We start from the raw sequence: 21,213 nt of genomic DNA on the forward strand, positions 1-21,213 counted from the left end.
ATGCAGCGATTTGATTGGATTTCCCACCAGCAAATACCTCTGCCGTAAGCCCTGGACAAAAGACTGGTGGTTTAGATATTTTCTGTCGATGGCTCTGATTGGTTGTATTGGATAGTGTACAATCCAATCAAATTGCTGCATTTACAAACTTCCGTGATACAAGAACGGTTGCTATTGCAGTCACGGTATTATACACAGTTTGTGAGGGAATGCACTGTTACGGTATTCTATTCAAATGACTATGTACGTACACCATTGATTAGTTTTCTTTGATATTTAGATTGTGTTCAACCAGGTAAGTATATAATGCTAATTCCATTGATTACACGTAAATAATCAGTCACAGATGGAAGTCAAACACTGAAAAATGTCGAAGTTATTTGGAATAACAATTTTGATTTATAGAGAACATGTCACGTTTACAATTCTGACATTTTTTTGATGAAAAGTCTCCGTTAGCCTTCTACTTTGATTCAGGAAGTAAAAATTTTTTAGATTTTTTAACATCTAATTTTGAACATAGGCTACTGATAACATTACATATGTAGGTTTTATTTGCACTATTCCGATTTCTTGTCCTTAGTCCAGGGTTTTTTAATTCTTCAAATCACTCGGCTATATCAAGAAGTCATTGTTACAATATCTATTAAGTTGGAATGGAACAGACGTAATCCATATCTTAATTGATTATTCAGCCATCTTTCGACAAGTACATCTCGCATAACGGTACTTTGTACTAAATAAGAAAGATACTTTACCATATATGGAGATTGTCATTAAACCTATTTCAGATGATTAAATGGCTACAAACAGCAGTGACGGCGCCATTCGGGAGAGGCGTGCGGGGTACAGGATAGCCTTCACTAGAAAAATGGTTTGCACCCCTATTGTATCCCCACTTTATTTTCAGCAAATTAATAAACATGATTTTTATACGTTTTTGCCCCAAACCAAATACTGTATTATTTTCTTCGGAGAACCCTTTCAGACGCTCTATGAACCTTATGAGAGGCTTACGACTATGACGCCTCCACAGAGTTGCCGCATTTGTGTCAGTCTGCCCCTTATATGTACCCCCTGTTTCGGGAGGGTGGCGCCGCTACTGGCAAAGATAGTTTCTAGTCTTTATATAGCTTTCATTTGGACCATTTCAATATCTCGTTTCGTGACCGAGAGTCCTGTAAGAACACCAGATCATCTATATACACTAATCTTCAAGTATAAGCGCATGAAGTTCAAGTTGCTGATGCATTCTTCTGATTGGCCATTGCGGAAAACGTGCGACAACGCTACTTACTTACTATGTCATTATGCAGTTGACCTAAAATATGCCACCATAATGAAATAGAAATGATTAAGCTGAGAAATATTGACAAAGATATTAGAAGCGGTGAATTATAATAATTGGTCCACTTAGAATTGTGTAACTACCTTTGTCTGTGGGTAATTTATAGGTATAAACATTAAGTAATAAAATTCCATTGGGTTGAGTCGGTCGTTACAAAGGTAATAGTCACCCCACAAATTGGCATTAGGTGTTTAGAGCCTGGGCCATAATGTTATATTATTTGCTGTTTCTGGTCCCAGTGGCTAGCGCCTTGCTCTTCCCGGGTATGTATTGCAAACTTTTTATTAACCCTGCTTTAATAATATGGAGGGCCACAAGGAAACGTTGCAGGGTGTGTCTTGTTCTCTTGGGATTGGGATAGTTGCAAGATTCTAAAAACTTTCCTTTCTGTATGCAATAAAAAAACGGAAAACGTTATAGCAGCCATTTGTCATCATCTGTTCATCTCATTTTTTGGTGACTAATATTGTAAGGATGGTTGGTGACATACAATTTGTTACCTGATGATGCAGGAAGGCTCCAGAGAGTTCCAAATCTGATGATTTTGCTGTTTCAATCGCCAACGCCAATTTTATGTGAAATAGGTAAAATGTGGACTGATGGTGAGAAGGTGTTTGTTTTGGGAGTGGATGTAAATTGCCGCATCTTAATGAAGATTCAAAGTTAGAATATAAAGCTGATAATGAAGTAGATAACTACTGAAACGCATCATCACCAACATAATTAACATTGCCCCGGAAAATATGATAAACTTTTCTGTCTTTCTGTCGATTGGTTGTATTTGCTATCGTGCAGAGCAATCGAGATGCTGCTTTTAAGAACTTCGGAGAATAGTGCATACTGACATCAATAAGAAATATCGTAATACCTTGACATTGTGAAGATATCCCTGTACGTGCAAAACAACCATTGATCTACTATAGAATACTCTGTTACTTTCTTCTAGGTGAGAAATGTGGAGGGTATATCTGTTTAAACTCAACATTACACGAAGTTAATTGTAAAGATGGCGTCTGTAACTGTAATGAAGGTTACTATGGAAACGGCAGGTTTCAGTGTGTCAAAAAGAGTAAGTATCTTTAAAAAAAAATATGATAATAAGTATGGCTATGAATTAAAAATGTAATTCACTTCCAAGTTCAATCATTGCAAATCTGTTGGCCTATTTCTAAAAATAATTCACATTATACACCACCCATAAACGTTGACATCGACTACCTTGGTGAAATTAAAATCGCTAGGACCGCACGACAATTTCCATGGCGTTTCTTATCTTCTGTGCACAATAAAGTGCCGATTTGAATGACAAGAAACTTAACTTTCATTTGATTAGATGAAGCAGTAAACAAATTCTTCATCCATGCCAAGACAGAGTACAGTCATCTGAATATCCCGCCACTTTCCATGACAATTCTCCTCTTCCATGCACAGACAGTCGCAGAATTGAAGAAAGTGAAAATTCAAAGCAGTCAAGCATTCTTCATCAATGTTAAGACCCAAAATAAGTAATCTTAAAAACTGGCCATAATTTTGTTTTTCAGGTACGGCCTGTGTCTGCTATCTCTATGGTGATCCACACGTGACAGCTTTCTCTGAGGCTGTAATAAAAATTCCGTTACCATGTCGTCATATCCTGTCGGAGTTTATTACGCCCACTGGTGTGTCCGTCAAGGTTGCAGCCTTGGGTGTAGAAAGTAGTGAGGGTATACCCGGGCTAATCTATGAAGAACAGATCTACTTTGACGCATCCAAAGGTACCACGACCGCTCATGCAAATATCAGACGATCTGGATTCTATGTGAGTCAATTTCTCCGTGATCATTTTTAAATCAGACGATTACTTATTGACATCTCCACACTGTCAAGCTTTTACTTATACCTTGACTGAAATAGCAACCTTTCTTGAGTCAAATCTTCACAATGTCAAGCAATTACGAACTTCATCTTCACAATGTCAAGTTATTACGAATATCGTACTTTTACCTTGACTGAAATAGCAACCTTTCTTGAGTCACATCTTCACAATGTCAAGCAATTACGAAATTCATAGACATTTGTAAATGAAACGATAAGATGACAGCGAATACAGCCAAAATGTTTTCAGTATTTCAGTTGAGGACTCTGATAGGCTGTATTCGCTGGCGTGTAATCCAATCAAATCACTGCATTCCGTGATAAAAGGTATAAGTATGGAGCTCGTAAAAGCTTGACATTGTGAAAATGCAGTATTGGGTGTTATAGAAGATACTTTCCTATAGAAGCACTGGCCATGATAGCCTGCTCTTTCAAATCTCAAATTTAGGTTGAAATTATTGGTTCCGGAAAGACTAGCAAAGCTCAGTTACGTCGTTGACATAGAGCCCGATTGTAGCTACCTATATCCCTATACAGAAAAAGAATCCCACATCAGGTTAATCTACAATCAAATATGTTATTCAAGGTAATTCTTATACCATCCTCCCCTCCTATTTGACACATTTTTGACATTTATTTGAAAATAATTCAGATTTTTTATTTCTATTCAGAACAAAGGTTTGCATATACCACTTCCGGTTCGTGAGAATTTCCCAGATATAGGGTTAACGGTGTACGGAGAAAACGAGTCACACTATTGGAGACTCGAACTACCCCGGCATAAAGTTATTGTTAGGTATAGGTAAGTAAGACTTCAATATTATCAAGCTACCTGTCATTATTAACATCTGTTTAAATTATAAGTGAACAGATTATTGAAAAGGCTAATGGGCTTTATAAACGTCTGGATAACATTCAGTTGAAACCCCAAGAATAAGTAACCGACCTATTTCACTACAATTTGGCGTTTATTTTTCTTAAATTTGTACAGTAGTTTTCTTACACTTGCACCAAAAACATAGCGATCGCATTAAAATTTTTTCATCATTTTATCACAATAAAATATCATAATCATCATCATAATGACAAATTACATCATCATAATGATCAATTCCATCATCATAATGATCGATTACATCATCATAATGATCGATTACATCATAATGATCGATTTCATCAACGTAATGACTAATTACATCATCATAATGATCAATTCCATCATCATAATGATCGATTACATCATCATAATGATCGATTACATCATAATGATCGATTTCATCAACGTAATGACTAATTTCATCATCATAATGACCGATTTCATCATCATAATGACCAATTTCATCATCATAATGATCGATTACATCATAATGATCGATTTCATCAACGTAATGACTAATTTCATCATCATAATGACCGATTTCATCATCATAATGACCAATTTCATCATCATAATGATCGATTACATCATAATGATCGATTTCATCAACATAATGACTAATTTCATCATCATAATGACCGATTTCATCATCATAATACAATGAAAACCTTCGATACCGGCACCACTCAGGATCAATGGAAATGTCGGTTTATAGAGAATATACTCCCCATTGTTTTATTGCTTCAGGAGTGCCGATTCCTCCCTGACCATCCAGACACCACGTGGTTCGACATTCTCCGGAGATCGACCCTGTGGTAATTGTGACGACCCACCAGATGCCTTTGTTAGGGCGTCTATTGCTCAAAGATTGTCTCTGAATGAACTTTCTTTCTATAAAACTGTACTGAGTTTGGATTTTGATAAAGAGTAAGTATTGAGAATAGTTTGGTATGCTTTAGTCTCATTCTGGCCACAGAAAACCCATCTTTAAAACAACAAATAAATGTTGCACAAAAATACATGCTGTGGGGTCTTTGGTTCTGCAGCAAAATATTTCTCGGTGGAAGGTCCCCCCAATCACTGGTTGAATATGCTATTTTGAATAGTTTATGATCTTCATATTCTTATTTATTGCAGACAAAATCCAACGTGTAAAGCCTTGAGTTCCGCAGCAACATCGTGCCCTGAGACCAAACTACAAAACGCTCTACAGTTCTGTGGTGCTCCGTATGCCGACAAGGAGATTGGGAAATGTTTCGTACTGGCCTATGGTAAAGAAGAAGTCCTGGCCAAAACAGCAGAATGCGTGAACACATTTTGTCAGTCGACTATCACAGACCTTTGTACGGAAGTAACCGGTGTCCTGGCGGCATGCTCGTATCGTTCAGAGAAGGAAAATATCATTGATAAAATGTGTCAACCAGGACAATAAGAAGCATATCTATTTTTATCTAAAAATTCGTCTACTTATTTGCTCATCCTCTTAAAATTTGATTTGGATTCCAGTATGAATATTCAGAATGATAAGCTGACGTCCTGTTCGTCTATGATCAAATATATATACAAATAACATAACCAATTAAATTCGTCAGTCGGTGCAGTTCGTTTTTATCTCATTGCGAACGAACCTGGCGTCACTTTATAATTTCTAGAAATGATAAGATTAGCTGAATATTCTTATCGTATTTTGGTGTAAATAGTATTCTCTTTACAATCTCTTTAAAGCGATAGTCATGATTGATTCAAGGGTATGTGGTTTGTAAACACAGATGAATCTACAGGGGTTAAATGTCGCCTTCAGCGCAGCGACACTGATAGCATCAATATTCACCATTCCAATTTTCATTTAGATGTATGTGGTTCCTGTAATTTCACTTCAACTATGCGTCCTTATATTTCAATAGCCTTTGCGGTAGTGACGTCATAAAACGCTTACTCAATAGTGAAATTGAAGAGCCACAGACGTCGAATAAAAATTGGAATGGTGCAAATTGATGATATCAGCGGTTTACCATCCCTTTCATACTGTAAAACATCAACTCATTTCTACTAATAATATTTTATTTTCTTTTTATATCCCACAATATTTTGTTATTTCTTCAAAATCAACCTGAGAGTTGCTGCAAGAAGTTTTGGCGCCCAGTGTAGCCTGACACCATCCTGCTACTGACCCTTGGCAGTAAGCGTTGATACAGGCCTGTACCATTGATAATAGTGTTCTTTTACCAAACTTCTGACTAAAACACTCCCCAATCTGATGGTTGCTGAAAGGTGCCCCACAGAACTGTACTGCTTTAGATCTTTGATTTTCTGAACATGAGTTATAGGCGGTGCCCAATGATTTACAAACAGGATCTGTTCTGAAATTGAGACAAATTTCAATTTAATATTATGATTATCTTAATATAACTGTACATTTACATGTCTGATTGTATCATCAGGGGCAGGAGGAAAAAAGGGCAGAAAAATCAAATATTGAAATTTGGTAGTCATGAAGAGGGAGGTATAAACTCATTTTCACTGGTACCGCCACTCACTGGTACCCACTGGATCAATGACACATTGTAAACCAATCAGTATAGATGTAAATACTTACTCTCTCTGTGTGTCCAAATTGTTGAAAGCGTTAACAAGTGACCATTGTTTAATATTGAGACCTGACTGTTGGGCTGCTAGTTTGTATGAGTTACTGTCACCTTCGCATTGTCCACATGGTCTGCCACTCACGAACTGAGATTGTTTGGGTGCCTGAATAGTCACAGAAGAATCAGCACTCCTGAAAGAAATAAAACACGTATTAACGATCCAAACCGCAAAACGAAACCCGAAATGCAAACAACAAATTGGCAAAATATTAGCAGCACATACTGAAAGATTATAAAATCTAAAAAGACATGAAATGAATGAACCAGTGGCGGAGCCAGGTTTACTTCCGAGGGGAGTATCTGAGGTTGCCCGAATTGTTAACCTAGACATGAGATTTTTGCCCGAAAAAAGGTGACCCCTCTGATACCCCCCTCCCCTTGGCTCCGGTAATCCTGGTAATATCATTACTAAGAAGTTTGGCCAATGATCAGCTGGGAGAGAAGGTCCCCGTAAACCTAAGTTATAATCCTTGTAATATCATTACTAAGAAGTTTGGCCAAGGAACAAATGGTAGAGAAGGTCCCCGTAAACCTAAGTTATAATCCTTGTAATATCATTACTAAGAAGTTTGGCCAATGATCAGCTGGGAGAGAAGGTCCCCGTAAACCTAAGTTATAATCCTTGTAATATCATTACTAAGAAGTTTGGCCAAGGAACAAATGGTAGAGAAGGTCCCCGTAAACCTAAGTTATAATCCTTGTAATACAATATCCTTGTGGTTCGGCCAGTGAATAGACAGGTTTCTTGTGATGTTGTTATCCTTGTGGTTCGGCCAGTGAATAGACAGGTTTCTTGTGATGTTGTTATCCTTGTGGTTCGGCCAGTGAATAGACAGGTTTCTTGTGATGTTGTTATCCTTGTGGGTTGTATATTTCTTTCAAATGGTGAGGTAACTGACCTGAATCTGACGACGATGCCTTGCCTTGGTAACTCCAGAGTCCAATATTGATGTTCATCTACCGAACAATATACACCAAAATCTGGGAAGTTTCCGGAAAACGGTAATTTTACCTTTAAACCTTTGTTCTGAAATAAGAAGAATTGAAAATAAAAATTTTGGGGTGTTCAGACATTTATCTACTGAGAAGGGATTGGGTCGTATAAATTTGCTTTATAAGCTGACAGTACTCAATTTCAGCCATCAATATCACTTGTAAGAATTAAAATTGGATTGCTGATATCAGTCATACATTGTGGTAAAAAACAGTGGCGATTCTAGAAAACATCGGGTTACGGGGCGAGCAGGCGCCACAAAATTTTTCCCTGGGGACCACAGGTCATTCTTTCACTGTTTGAAATGATACAAAATTTGAAAGTGTGGGGCCAAACCCGGGCCAGCCTCTTTGTGGAGGGGCTATGCCCCATTCCCCCGCGCCGCCTCGTAGAAACGCCAGAAATGACGTTCTCGCTAACGTCCAACATAAAATTCATGGATGATTCATGACCAGATGTGTAGGAGCAGGTCTTACCCAGAATCCATCGCGTTTATACATGGCGGTAGCTAATGTATTTCCTTTAGATGCTTCGAAAAGTAATCCATCTTCAAACACGTAACCAGGGTAGTTGCGTTCGTTTCTCTGGCTTGCGATAGCAGTAACTTTGACTTTGATACCATTAGGTGTAGTGAACTCGGCGAGGATATGTTGACATGGTAGATTGATTGACATCTCGCTGGTAGAGAAGCCAGTCACGTAGGGATCTCCATATAGATAACACACACAACTTTCAGCTGAAATTACGACAGAAATGAAAAACAGTGGCTTAACTGCCATGTTGACTTCTTAAACCAAGTACACAGGCCCAATACCTCTAAGGTGGTCCCAAGGCCCCAGAAAAAAGCCAGAGAGCATATGTTAAAAAATAATTTCCTTGGGTAGGGGCCCCAACCCACTTGAGTCCAAGGGCATCCACACATCTAGTTTTGCATCCTACCTGTCTGTTTATGCATGTCTATAAAATTACATTGAATGAAGGTGACCGTGGTAGTTAGATGCTAGAGTGGTGAACACAAAAAGATCCAGTTTTAGATAAACGATTCAATTCGGAAGCCCAGTGGAGTTTTCAGTTTGGATATCAGTTAGGATACGACAGTACACCCCCACAGAGGCATTTTGTCCCATTTTTGTACACCCACCATCAGGAGATTGGCACAAAAATACAAACAAATCTTACTTGCATCCACACAAACAAAACGTCCGTTTCCGGTTTTTCCAGCATTGCATTTACATTCGTTGCTTTCCGCATTACACGTGACGTCATTACTGTCAAGGCAGATCACACCACCACACTGGTTGCCAGGTAAACCTGAAATATAGAGAAAAAATTGAGCGTTGAACATTGCTTATTAGGAACCAAAAGGAATAGGATTAGTCGTGAAAATATTTGATTAATCAGACTTTTAAGAGTTTTTCTAAACTTTAAATGTGTACCAGGAACATTGATAGCATCAATTTGCACCATTCAAAATTTTAGTCAGATGTCTGAGGTTATAATTCCATTATAGGCTAATTAAGCGTTTTATTGCGTAGTTATCACAAAGGCCCTTGGATAGTTGTATATAAGCAGCTATGGCGAGAGTGATGTACAATACGGTAAGTATATCTATAATTACAGGAACCACGGACAACTGACTGAAAATTTAATGCGATGCAAAAAAACTGTCCCCATTCAATTATACAGTTAGCTGAAATTGTGCTCTAACTGACTAGTAAAATATTTTTTACTCTCAAAATATTTACATTGTTGTTTTAAGGGATACATTCGTATAAATATTTGTTTTACCAGTCAGTAGAGCACAAAAAACGTAATGATATCAAATGTCAAATTGTTAAACGGTAGATTCGAGTGATTATCTAAGTCAAGGGAAATAACCTCGAAAACCGTTCTAGAAATAATCTTAACAATCGGTAAAGAGGTTTTCTTAACTTTTTATGTGTATCAGGGACACTGATATTGATTTGCACCATTCAAATTGTCAATCAGACGTCTGTGGTTCCTACAATTCTACTAAAACTAATATGTATTTTTTAGAGCAAGTGCCGAAGCCAATGACGTCTGCGACTGAAAAAAATGGTGCAAATACTGAAAGTGTCCCTGATACACATAAAAACCTCTTTTCATTCGCGATGCCAATATTACCGATGTCGTTTTAAGAAATACATTGAAAATTGATAATGCCCAGAAGAAATTTAGGTTATCGTCACTACGATCAGTCAGTTCCAGATTATTGTAGACGAACAGTGCGTCCGATTTACAATCTGAAAAGAACTACGGGTAGACGAAATGATGAAGCAAATGAAAAATAATCCCCTAAATTGGTTAAAGTTGAACAATACACGGTTTCCATTAAAATAAATGTATCTATTATTTTTAGAAAACTGTATTTTGGTTTTATAAATACCAGATAAACATCGTATATTTTTTTAAACATTTTTCTGCACAAAACAGTAATTTATTTAAATGAAATTTTTCCCCGGCCACTGCTTTCTTAATAAGTTCAATTTAAAATTATCAATTACCTGAAGACTGGCTTGCAACCAGTGGAATAAGAAATAAAACATAGAATAAATTCATCTTCAAACCGTCTTCATAAAATCTCAACTCTCCATCAAATGATATACTACGCCTTTTAAAGGTTTATATAGGGGGATATCAGATCGATTGTTTTGCATTGAATACAGTGGAAGATTAATTCAGTTCTTTTGTTACAGTAAATAAAAGAGAGATTGTGAAGCGAAATATCAATCATAAAATCAATTTCTATTGTACAGTAAGCTTATAATATAGTTTACCAACAATAATAATTGGTCGCTGAGAATATTCATAGAGGTTACATTCCTTAATAAAAACAAATTTGCCATCGAGTGATCATACGATTAGATTTAAAGAGATTGTTGATAGCCTCTATAGCGAACTTCGTCTTATACCTTTACTGCAATAGCCGCTATTCTTGCATCAAGGAATACAGCGATTTGATTGGATTGTACGCGAGTGTATACAGCTAATCAGAGCCTTCGACAGAATGACAGTAAACAGTATGGCTCATTGCTTACCGACTTTCAATAGGGGGCTGTATTGGCTGTATTGGCTGGAATACACTCCAATCGAATTGCTGCATTTACAACTTCTTGTGCGTATTGTAGATGTCTGTATCTTGTGATAATCGAAATGGTTATATGACGTCACTATTTCAAAAGCTGTCAATCGTATGGGTATTTGCGATAGTTAGGCCTGCGTCATAAAACGCTTACGCCTTAGAAGTACGCATAAGATTTTTAACAGGAGAGAGTCTTATTTTTTTAATTCATTCTTAAAAGGGGCGATGGGTGGGAGAGAGAGAGAGGGTACACAACGACTTTATCGTCTGTTCCAGCTCAGGTCAAAATTAGAAAACGGATTTTGAGAGAGATTGATAAGTATTTTAACCTATTCACAATCTGAACGAACTCTGATTAACCCTTAGTCCGAAACATTTTGATAGTTGTTGTCAACTGAGGTAAAGTCATAAAAACTTGGCCCTGTTTGATGAAGATTTTTCCGTATACCTCCGAAGATGCGGTTTTTTAAACATACCCACGAATCTTCACCAGCCGACAACTTTTCACGATATTTATCTGAGGTTGGAAAAGATGCAGATGTTTCGGACTGATTAACTAATATAACTGGGGTATCTCCGCTGTAGAATTAAATAGAACATAACAAACCGAAATCAACCAATCGACGTTCACTGATGATAAAAATTCCCCGAAATGCCGGAATTATATTGGGGAAAACAGGATGTTATATCCCTATATATACCCTGACTGTTTTATGAATTGTATTGTAAAATTTGAATCAGTCGTGCAACCTAACTCGTCCAATATGAAATCTGCAGTGATTCTTGGTTTAGCCTGTTTGTTGGTTGTTTTACTCCACCATTCTGCCGATGCTGGTAAGTTTGTACATTTTGTAATATTTGTCATAATGTATTTTATGTGTATCAGGGACACTGAGAGCATTGATTTGCGCCATTCCAATTTTCAATCAGACGTCTGTGGTTCCTGCAATTATTTCTAAAACTAAGTGTTTCATGCATCACTTATCGCGAAGGGCCTTATGTGATAAAGCATATTCTATCAGATTCACATAAAAAACCTCTTTACTTTCCCTGTACAACTAATTGAAAGATATTGAAAACGGCTTTCTGACTTTGTTGCATGTGTCGGATTGGATCATAAATCTGCTTACTATAGCAGACGACAGGAGAATAGAATAAATTTCTACCAAAACATTTATTTCTAGCATTTGAATAAATCGGAGACACATTTATCTCCTATTATTCCTCTTATTCCGATATCCTGACCGGTACTACTACAGGCTGTATACGTGTCAAAAATCTTTCCATTTATAGAAATCGATCGCTAATATGCAAATACTAATTTTACCTCACTGCAAACTGCACGGTATTGCCCGCCTTCAATAGTTACACTATTTAGGGCTCAGAATTTCATGTTAATTAATTTGATATTACATTTTTTATCACACAGTGTGTGTATATTTGTGTCTGAGTTCTGTAGTCTACAAACGTACTGAAATGTCAGACGTAAAACTTCCTTTTATTTTCAATTATTTCAGCCACGGCAAGATGTAGTTGTGGGGGACGATGTGGGTCCTTCACGTGTCCTGACCCTAACAATACCAAGGGATGTAATTGTGTTTCCTGTACCTGCATCAGGGGCAATGTCGGTAGGTATTTTTTTATTTTGGTTTCCTTTTCAAATGCCAAATTTTTCATCGGATATAATTAGACAGTGTTTGATATTTATCATTCAAGGCGCATGCTCGCTCGCCATTTACAACCGTTGTATGCAGAAAACTTTAACTTTGAATTTTAAGTCAACTGCAGCCCACCAGGACTCCTGAACTGCATTTCCCGTTACGTTTTTATTTATTCGGAGGCGAAACTGCCAGTGGCGGAACCAAGACGAGGGTGGCGGGTGGCAGAAAGGGCACCACTCCCTTCCCTCGCAGAAATCTCATAACTAGGTTAGAAATTCGGGCAATCGGACGTCAATTAGGCTCTGTTTCAATCTAGTACAATGTTGCGGAACAGTTCGTCAAGTTTCAACACTATATTTGATATTTCTTCTTTAAATATTTCAGGTTTCCGCCGATGCTGTGCAAGAAGCTGTGGATTTTGGAACTCGGAAAAATGTTTCACCTGTAAACCATGGCAAAGTTGCAGTTGTAGCGGATGCCGATAAAATCCATTCCAATTTGACCATGTACAATATTTGTCTGTTATAGTATGAACTGATTATTTGTTGTATTTTAAAGCAGCTTTCTCTCCCAAATTCTGGTGGAAATCTATTTTTGATCTTTATTTTGTTTCTTGTGACGTTTCATGAAATAAAAATTGTTATTCTATATTTTTCTTTAGTTTCTGTCAAAAAAAGAAAAAATTGCCACGAGCCCATCCAGACCATGAAAAGGTACCTTTATGTGTCGAAAAGATCCTCCCCTCAAATTTCAGGGTTGCAAAAATAGCGACTCTGTCATTGTCTATGCAGAAGGTTCCTTAATGGCGTTGCCGGTCGTCATACCGCCACGAAATTGATGCAATATAAGACGTAAACGCTAAATTATATTTGCCATATACAGGTCAAATGTGTATAGACCACTGTATGTATACCTAACTATGAAAATAAGATCTTTTAGCTGTACATAAGATTAAGCAATTTAGGCTTTAGGAGCTATGTACACTCTCAAAATGTGATACGAACAGTTTTAAAATAAACATGCGTTGACTATTAAAATTTGGTAAAGTGAAAGTAGAGCATTCAAAAGCTTTAAAGATGTGTTTCCTTATTTTTTAGTGTCAAATTAAGCAAACTATTTGATTAATTGGTGTTTCTAATGAATTATCGTGTATTCTTAATCATATCATTATGTTCTTATTGCATATGATGAGTTTTAGCCAATTATAAATGTCCATGTATGTACAGTTTGGATAAACAAAAAAAGTCTTGATCGGTCACTCATTGGAATTCTCTTCTAATTTAGCTAGTTATGAATTCATTATGGACATGTGAGACAAACTGGCATTTTTCCCAAGTCATTAGAACACCTCTACTTTCTATTCATATAAGTAATAGTATATATAATAAAAATAAGGGAACCCATCTTTTAAGTTATCTCATACCAAGTTTTAACACTTAAAACTAGACATATTGTTTATTTTGTAATGTCGGTCATAGAAATATTGTCATTTTCCATGTATTTTGAAAACATTTCAACGAAATGACAATTTGAATAAATATACGTTGTGACTAGAATCCGGTATGAACTATTTGTACTAAAAAACACTTTATCATAAACTCGATTAGAAGTTTTCTGTACCCAGGTGGTGTAATATGCCCACAAGTTCTCATATAAAGTATTTATTAAAGGGGTACAACACACAATTGATCACTAAAGACTAGTCGACTTAAAGGGTGCAATTCTGGAAGATTGAAGCCAATGACGGCTCATGACCTCAGCCCCACTGCCCCCAAAGGCTCATAAAAACTCCGTTGTAAAGGTATAATGGTAATGAAATGATACTCTTTAATAATTACATCGAAAGAAGGTTTTTATATTTACACAATTTTAAGCTATTTCAACGCCACAAAACTCTTTCACCCTTGAAGGTTAAATGGCATTTCACACCAACCTTATTGATATATCGAATAAACAGCTGCGGTGAAAGGGTTAAATACATCCGGGATCTACCATCATATGTAAATAAAAGTGCCTAATTTTGACCGATATTCCAAGTAAACTACGAGTTAATGTAAAATAACAGGATCTAGAGGAAGTATATAAAACCGCACGACTCCCGGACAAGGTAATTGGTAAAAAAAATTCTGTTTGTTCACTTAATAAATTTTTTTTTTCAAATTTCTCGAAAAAAATGAAGTCTGCGGCCCTTCTGGGAATGTCTTGTTTACTTCTAGTTCTGATTTTTCAAACATCAGACGCCGGTAAGTACATTATACAATATATTTCATGTCATGATGATATTTATATTTCAATTATCTTTTGGAGAGTCCACATAGGTAATAATACATTTTGAAAATATAATTTAGGCTGAAAAGACTGATTCTTGAAATTTAGACATATTATGATGACGTCATTATAGCAAATAGCATTGGGCTTGAAAGTTTGCAGATCAAACTTTAGAAAACCTCTGTCTAAACTTTTTTTTAAAACGCTAAGTTTCATGGTTTTGGTGAAGTCACGCAGACGTTTGGAATGATATACATAAGAAATTGATATAAGCTATTACAGTCTCTATAAGCTACTTAAATAAGGATTATATAATATTGAAGGTAGATTACATGTATATATATCATTGTGACATTTGGTAAACCCTTTTACACTCGATAAAACCGACATATTTAATTTGATTACACTTTTAAATCAAAATATAGATTTTTACATTACTAATTCAGAGATAAATTCGGTCGAGCAAATTAGCTGACTTATGTTATGTTACAAATAGTCAACCTATTAGAGGCTACCGTATATAGGTTATGGGTTTAGATGCGAATAGACGAGGTACGGTGTCCGGTGCAGCGTCTGGTTCGGGATTATCGATATAGTAGAAAATACAAGAAACGAATCGTGTCCGCACCTTGTCCAGATCCGAACCTCGTGTGTTCACTTCTTCTATTTTCATTTGTATCAATTATTCCACACCGTATATACATACACCGCATCAAATACCGTACCTCGTCTATTCCCGGCTTTAGGCTTAAGTATGTTTCAGACAAATACGACTCAGTCTGAACTGGGAAAGGAGAAACCCATTAATGTCGCAATAGCCTATAGCCAGAAACGAAATAGAGTTTTACGCCCTACTTTTCTGCTCAAGTTTAGGTTACTGACGACGGGCAACGTTTAACAAAGAGGGTTTATTTTCCAATCCGGTATTAAACTAAAGTAGACTAATGTTATTTCGATATTTTGATTTTGATATATTAATCATAAAGACCTTTTTTTCTATATTTTTCAGCGTTTGCCCGATGTCGATGTTCTGGCCGATGTGGTACCTTTTCTTGCCCCGACCCTAACAATACCCGGGCGTGTAACTGTGTCAGCTGTACTTGTGTTCGAGGCAGTATAGGTATGTACATTTTTACAACCAATTCAATTATGAAGGCTTAGGGGAGTGCGACAACTATGGCTCTACACAGTTTGAGCTGAGACTTGATACTGGGCAGGGTTAGAGTAGACCGACAACTCTGACTCTACCAATTAAGTACGTAATATACGGCTGTTATCGTTACTGGTATTCTATAACTCACTAGAGTTAGAACTAGAGTTATTTAGGTTTGGGTTTGGGGTGGGGGGGGGTGTAACCTGCAAAGCCGGGGTAGCCTAATTCTTTAGAAACATTCGAAAAGTGTTTTTTGTTCAGGCCTAGATCAGTAGATAAACTAGATGAATATATCTTGAATATTTCTTGAATATTTCTCTTTCAGGATTTAGAAAATGCTGTGCGAGTTCATGTGGATTTTGGAACAGTAAGAAATGTTTCCGATGTCAACCGTGGCAGGGATGCAGCTGTAATGGATGTCGTTAAGGTTTTTGATGATGTACTAGTCCGAAACTCTGGTCTTTGATGGTTATTTTTTGGTGGAAGTCAAACACTTTTTTAAGGAAATATAATGACCTAATGGGTTGATAAAACCACGATAAGACCAATGAGATGACTGAACACTTAATCACCTGAAGCAATAATGATTGTGTAAAATTGTTGGCCCCAACCGTCAATCTATCAGAGTATGGAACAAGAGTAATCAAGTTACGGGCTTGGCTAATGTCTCTGGCCATTCGGGTACAAGTCGGGTTAAGGTGCGAAAAGATGATGTGCGGTGTCCGATGCGGAATTATCGATACAGTAGAAAATAGAAGAATCGAATCCACCCCGTGTCCAGACCCCCACCTCGTGTGTTCACTTGTTCTATTGTTCGCACCGGACACCCTACATCGTCTATTCGCGGCTTGACTCTGGAATTGTTAGTTTCATTTTGAAAGTCAATATAGGCCTACTGTACAATGGCGATTACGGGTTATATATATATATGTATATGTATATATATATTTTTTTAACGATGACTGTTTTCCAAAATAATATTTACGGGTGATTGGTCGAATTTGTCCACTTTCTTTGTTTTCCAACTCTACTCGACGTTCTTTGTAATATATTGTATTTAATGGATAATGTATAAATATCAAAGTTTGATATATATTATTATATTGTCCATGTTGATATTTTATTTCAATATTTCTTTTTCATTCTCAATAAATATTGAAACTTTTATTGTTGATTATATTTCTCCTCGGATTCACCACAGTTCGTTTTGATTGGGCGCTTGGTGACTTTCAAGTAAGGTCCTTGGACTTTAAATCTTTTACATCAAATACTAAGGGGGACAAGTCAAAATCTGCTTCCCTCACAGAGATGGAAAAAGTGGGCCTACAGCCCAGGTAAAATTTCCTTTGCAAATGACCTTTTCCTCATAAAGTACTCCCCCCCCCCCCCCCCCCCCACCCCCCTCCATTAAAAATCGCACACCTCTGAGTGTCGGAAAATTTCTTACAGTGCACCAAATTGTTTTATTAGGCTATTAGGAATTTGAAACTGATGGGAGGAAGGGGATCTAGCCGTGGCAGACTTATTTCTGGCCATCCTTACAAGCGAAACTGGTCATAATATTTCAATTGAAGTAGGAAGAGGTTCGACTATATAAGAAAAAGACTGGATAATCATGGATCATACTTGGGTCTGGTTAATCGAAATTAATTTGTTGTCAAGGGAAGTGACTCTTATTTTCATTCATTCATGGATCAGTAAACAAACACTTTATTAATTGTTCAAAACTTGTTTTATGCGGAGTAAACCGGCGAGATGGTGTCGACGGGAGTCAAAATAGTTGGAACTGTTTCTGCTTTAATCGTTCTTGCCGCCATTCTTTACAAGAAACACGAAACAAACAGCATACACGATAGATTAGATCATGTTTTGTCGGGTTTGCTACGTGCTGAAAGAAAAGTTTCACAAACTAGTACGAAGGCAAGGGTAGCTCTGGGTTTCGGAAGTTGCTCAGATATTTTTGTCGATGCTTTGCCAGTTTTTAACAAGTTGAACCTGATAGCTCCTGACGAGCCAGAACATTTTGATTCTGTAAATAGTACAGACTCCCTGGCTAAATTGGCAGCTTATTTCTTTCGATATGGTGCTGCAGCAGAGTAAGTATTTTCTTCTCATTTTACTTCCTTGCCCTTTTTCCATTTTTCTATTTCACACTGTGAGCTCCAAATAGTTTTTTTCAAAACTGGTCATAGATTGGTTTTACATCTGAAATAAGATTACCTTAATGGAACAACAATGATTGTTTAAAATTGTATGCAATCTTTCAGTATGATTCTCCCCTCCACCTAAGGCACATAGTGATTCAAAGTGATAGGAAACTTTATAGGCCCTACATTTGTGCATTTATTTTAATTACATTGAGTGAGTGGGGCATTTGCCAAAATATGTGCCAGAATGCACAAAATCTATTAATTTTTTCTAAAATTCTCTTGAGAGAACCCTCTAAGACACTATGAAAGGCTTGCGACTATGACACACAAATTTGAATTAAGTCAGTCTGCCCCCCCCTATTTGTACCCCCAGTCTCGGAACGCTCGCCCCGCCGCTGATTACCCTTACAATTGCTAAATGGCATTTAAGGTTTTTTTCGTCAATTAACATTATATTTTATTTCCCTCTCTTTATTTTTCAGGAGATATGTGAGCAATACCAGTTTATTTGAGACGATAGTTTCTATCAGTGATACAGTTGCTGGCAGGAGATGGGCTCTAGGTGGAAACGCTCCGGCTATGGCTAATAGAATGGCTCTGGAGGGGCTAGATGTTCTCCTTGGTTCAAGACTCACACCAAATTTAGCTAGTTCAATATCTCCTAATATAAAAGGTAAGCCGAGCTGAGGTACAATCTCTCTTCAACAGAGTTGAGTGGACTCTCCAAATTGAGTATGTAGTTTACAAGCGCAGCCACCGAGGGGCATTACGGTAGCATGAGAGCTGGGGAGGGTCTAGGTTGTCAGTTGTCTGTCTAACTGTTAACATGTAATAATCTGTGAATTAATATTTCAGTAACTGGTAAATCTGTTAAAGATGAAGATGTCCATGTTGTATTGGAGTATAAAACTGGTGAAAAATGGGGCAAATATATTTCACCTAGAGCTAACAGGTAATTATTTATACCGGGATTATTCTATATTCTCTATATTGTGTCTCATATTTTTATATCAAACCTAATCCTTATGAGTTTAACTTTTATACTTATTCTACTTCTTTATATTATATCTGACAGTTAATTATTAACATACCTTTATTCTGTATATTCCACTAAGAAGATAAGAAAGAATAAATATCATATCAGTGATATAGCATACAAATAAATCAGAAAATGAAATGAATGGAGTTTTACATCCTATTTTTCTGCACCATGTGGGCTAATGAAGACGGGCAACACCATGCAGGGTACAGGGAGGGAAATTTTACCAGGACAACGGCGTTAGCACACGGGGCCTCGGTTTATTGTCACATCCGAACGACTAGACTCTTTTTCCATGTCAGCCCCTCGTACCAATTAAATCAGAAAATAAACCATTGAATATTTAGACGAAAATGAGTTATGAAATCATACAATAAGTAATAAGAGCTGCAGTGACTCACTTTGAGTATTTCCGTCATATCACACTGCATGGCATTGCTGTCCTTATTAGCTAAGTCTAGTGCAGAATAGTAGGAAGTAAAACTCCTTTCGTTCCGTTGCATTGATTAAGTAATACCAGTATATTATATTTCATTACAGACTGATTCTACACAGTGATAACAGTAATCCGTATTTAAAAGCTCTGGAAGATTTTCAGAGAGAAATAAAATCATTTAACCCTTCGTTAATAGTAGTTGGTGGATTGCAGATGATGGATAACTTTCCTTTTGAAGCAGGTAGATATAATACGGAAATCAATAGAACAATTAGACTTATATCAGTGAAAGGGGCTTAGTGTGGACTTGTCAAAGGGGGAAGGGGGCAAAGCTCATGTGTGGTGATTCCTTACAAAATCTTTCATATGGTCATACCAACAGTGGTGGAAAGAGCAGATCTGGGACCTCTGACCAATGGATTTTCTGGAGGCCCCATCCTACCTTGCTCAATTTTCTCATTGGATTTAGGCTATTATATTTTTCTATGGGAAAAAAAACAACAAAATTTTGAGTTATAGAGCCCCTCACCCCTTGTCCATCCCCTCAGTCTGCCTACAAATAGACTCTTGTAATTATAGATTCATATTTTTGTTTTTAGGTCAAAGAATAGCACGTCTGGAAAAACTTAAAAATCTTTTAAAACAAACACCTTCGACGACAAAAATACATTTTGAAATGGCATCATTCACAGACGGAACTCTACTGGAAGAGGTTTACGAGAATGTGATGCTTCATTCTGATTCGTTAGGTATGAATGAACAAGAGTTACCCAACTTGGCCAGTTTACTCACCGAGGGAAAAATAACGCTGGTATCTGAAATAGTTCCTCGCGTAGCAACAGTTTTAGACCAGATGAGAGTTATTTATAAAAATATGAAAAATCATCCGAAATCCAGTAGAAAATTATCACGTCTGCACGTCCATACTTTAGCATATCAAGCCATTTTAACTAAAAAATCATCTTCGTGGAAAAATACAATGTCGGCTGCGGCTAAAGCAGCGTTAACCGCTCACCGTTACGTTTGCGGGTCCAATTATATCAATTTAGTCAACGCCAAAATATTAATGGATGATTCTTTTGCACGAAGTGTGAGAGATTCGTCCAATAAAGTTAATTTCCGAGAAAATCGTCCAGTTTCATGCTGGGATGAAGATGATTATGAAATTTGTGTGGCTCCCGTTTTAGTTTGTACGAATATTTTACAAACCGCTGGCGGTGGAGATAATATATCGTCTGCTGGTCTTGTTTTACAGATTTAATTATGATTGGTTGAAATTTTATGTTTTTAATCAGATTTTCCCCACATACATACATTAGTATTAGTATTAATTTGTATAGATTGTAATTTTGTTTCTTTATTTAATCTCGTATTGCCAAACCAAATTCACTTTATAATTTATTAAAATTATGATAATGCCTAACATTGCCATATGTCCTCCATCAGGAGTGACACAGTCTAATTTATTTAAAGGTACCAGTTAACTATTCTAGTAATGATGATTTATCAGGGTCTTGAAGTGAATGGTTTCTAGATGGAACCTTACTTAATATAGCTTTATAAAAAGTTAATTTTTTTGATCATGGGAAATTTGTTTTCAAATCACTTAAATTTTTATTTGGAATTTTAAGGAAAGAATGGATTTCAATTTTCAAGAATTTAAAGGTTAACATCAGTTTAATTTC

The 21,213-nt window shown here is 36.7% G+C and overlaps 4 protein-coding genes across 4 annotated transcripts; 3 read left to right on the top strand and 1 right to left on the bottom strand.

Moving 5' to 3' along the window:
* The first annotated feature begins 1,497 nt into the window (after positions 1-1,497).
* On the top strand, positions 1,498-6,155 carry LOTGIDRAFT_232647 (hypothetical protein). The gene is made up of 6 exons (XM_009057553.1): positions 1,498-1,611; positions 2,295-2,417; positions 2,890-3,146; positions 3,874-4,004; positions 4,827-5,006; positions 5,217-6,155. Exons 1-6 carry the CDS (start codon positions 1,557-1,559, stop codon positions 5,509-5,511), a joined length of 1,041 nt encoding a protein of 346 aa, XP_009055801.1. The 5' UTR covers positions 1,498-1,556; the 3' UTR covers positions 5,512-6,155.
* On the bottom strand, positions 6,121-10,337 carry LOTGIDRAFT_232648 (hypothetical protein). The gene is made up of 6 exons (XM_009057554.1): positions 10,244-10,337; positions 8,898-9,029; positions 8,195-8,454; positions 7,624-7,751; positions 6,676-6,855; positions 6,121-6,439 (listed from the first exon to the last, which is right to left on the bottom strand). Exons 1-6 carry the CDS (start codon positions 10,296-10,298, stop codon positions 6,151-6,153), a joined length of 1,044 nt encoding a protein of 347 aa, XP_009055802.1. The 5' UTR covers positions 10,299-10,337; the 3' UTR covers positions 6,121-6,150.
* A 1,218-nt stretch (positions 10,338-11,555) lies between these two features.
* Positions 11,556-13,135, top strand: LOTGIDRAFT_232649 (hypothetical protein). The gene is made up of 4 exons (XM_009057555.1): positions 11,556-11,655; positions 12,251-12,306; positions 12,339-12,449; positions 12,867-13,135. Exons 1-4 carry the CDS (start codon positions 11,586-11,588, stop codon positions 13,008-13,010), a joined length of 381 nt encoding a protein of 126 aa, XP_009055803.1. The 5' UTR covers positions 11,556-11,585; the 3' UTR covers positions 13,011-13,135.
* A 4,523-nt stretch (positions 13,136-17,658) lies between these two features.
* Positions 17,659-20,789, top strand: LOTGIDRAFT_118992 (hypothetical protein; the record flags this gene model as incomplete). The annotated part of the gene is made up of 5 exons (XM_009057556.1): positions 17,659-17,999; positions 18,536-18,726; positions 18,909-19,005; positions 19,633-19,769; positions 20,128-20,789. 5 exons carry the CDS (start codon positions 17,659-17,661, stop codon positions 20,787-20,789), a joined length of 1,428 nt encoding a protein of 475 aa, XP_009055804.1.
* Between the last annotated feature and the right edge of the window lie 424 nt (positions 20,790-21,213).

Source organism: Lottia gigantea (assembly GCF_000327385.1).
Source record: "Lottia gigantea unplaced genomic scaffold LOTGIsca_30, whole genome shotgun sequence".
Lineage (NCBI taxonomy): Eukaryota > Metazoa > Mollusca > Gastropoda > Lottiidae > Lottia > Lottia gigantea.

Coding starts and splice junctions, on each gene's coding strand:
- LOTGIDRAFT_232647 (XM_009057553.1), top strand. CDS start 1,557: ATGTTATATTATTTGCTGTTTCTGGTCCCAGTGGCTAGCGCCTTGCTC. Junction 3,147..3,873: donor TCAGACGATCTGGATTCTAT/GTGAGTCAATTT, acceptor ATTTCTATTCAG/AACAAAGGTTTGCATATACC. Junction 4,005..4,826: donor AAAGTTATTGTTAGGTATAG/GTAAGTAAGACT, acceptor TTATTGCTTCAG/GAGTGCCGATTCCTCCCTGA.
- LOTGIDRAFT_232648 (XM_009057554.1), bottom strand. CDS start 10,298: ATGAATTTATTCTATGTTTTATTTCTTATTCCACTGGTTGCAAGCCAG. Junction 8,455..8,897: donor TTTTGTTTGTGTGGATGCAA/GTAAGATTTGTT, acceptor TCGTAATTTCAG/CTGAAAGTTGTGTGTGTTAT. Junction 6,856..7,623: donor GGCATCGTCGTCAGATTCAG/GTCAGTTACCTC, acceptor TATTTCTTTCAG/GAGTGCTGATTCTTCTGTGA.
- LOTGIDRAFT_232649 (XM_009057555.1), top strand. CDS start 11,586: ATGAAATCTGCAGTGATTCTTGGTTTAGCCTGTTTGTTGGTTGTTTTA. Junction 12,307..12,338: donor AACGTACTGAAATGTCAGAC/GTAAAACTTCCT, acceptor CAATTATTTCAG/CCACGGCAAGATGTAGTTGT. Junction 12,450..12,866: donor CTGCATCAGGGGCAATGTCG/GTAGGTATTTTT, acceptor TAAATATTTCAG/GTTTCCGCCGATGCTGTGCA.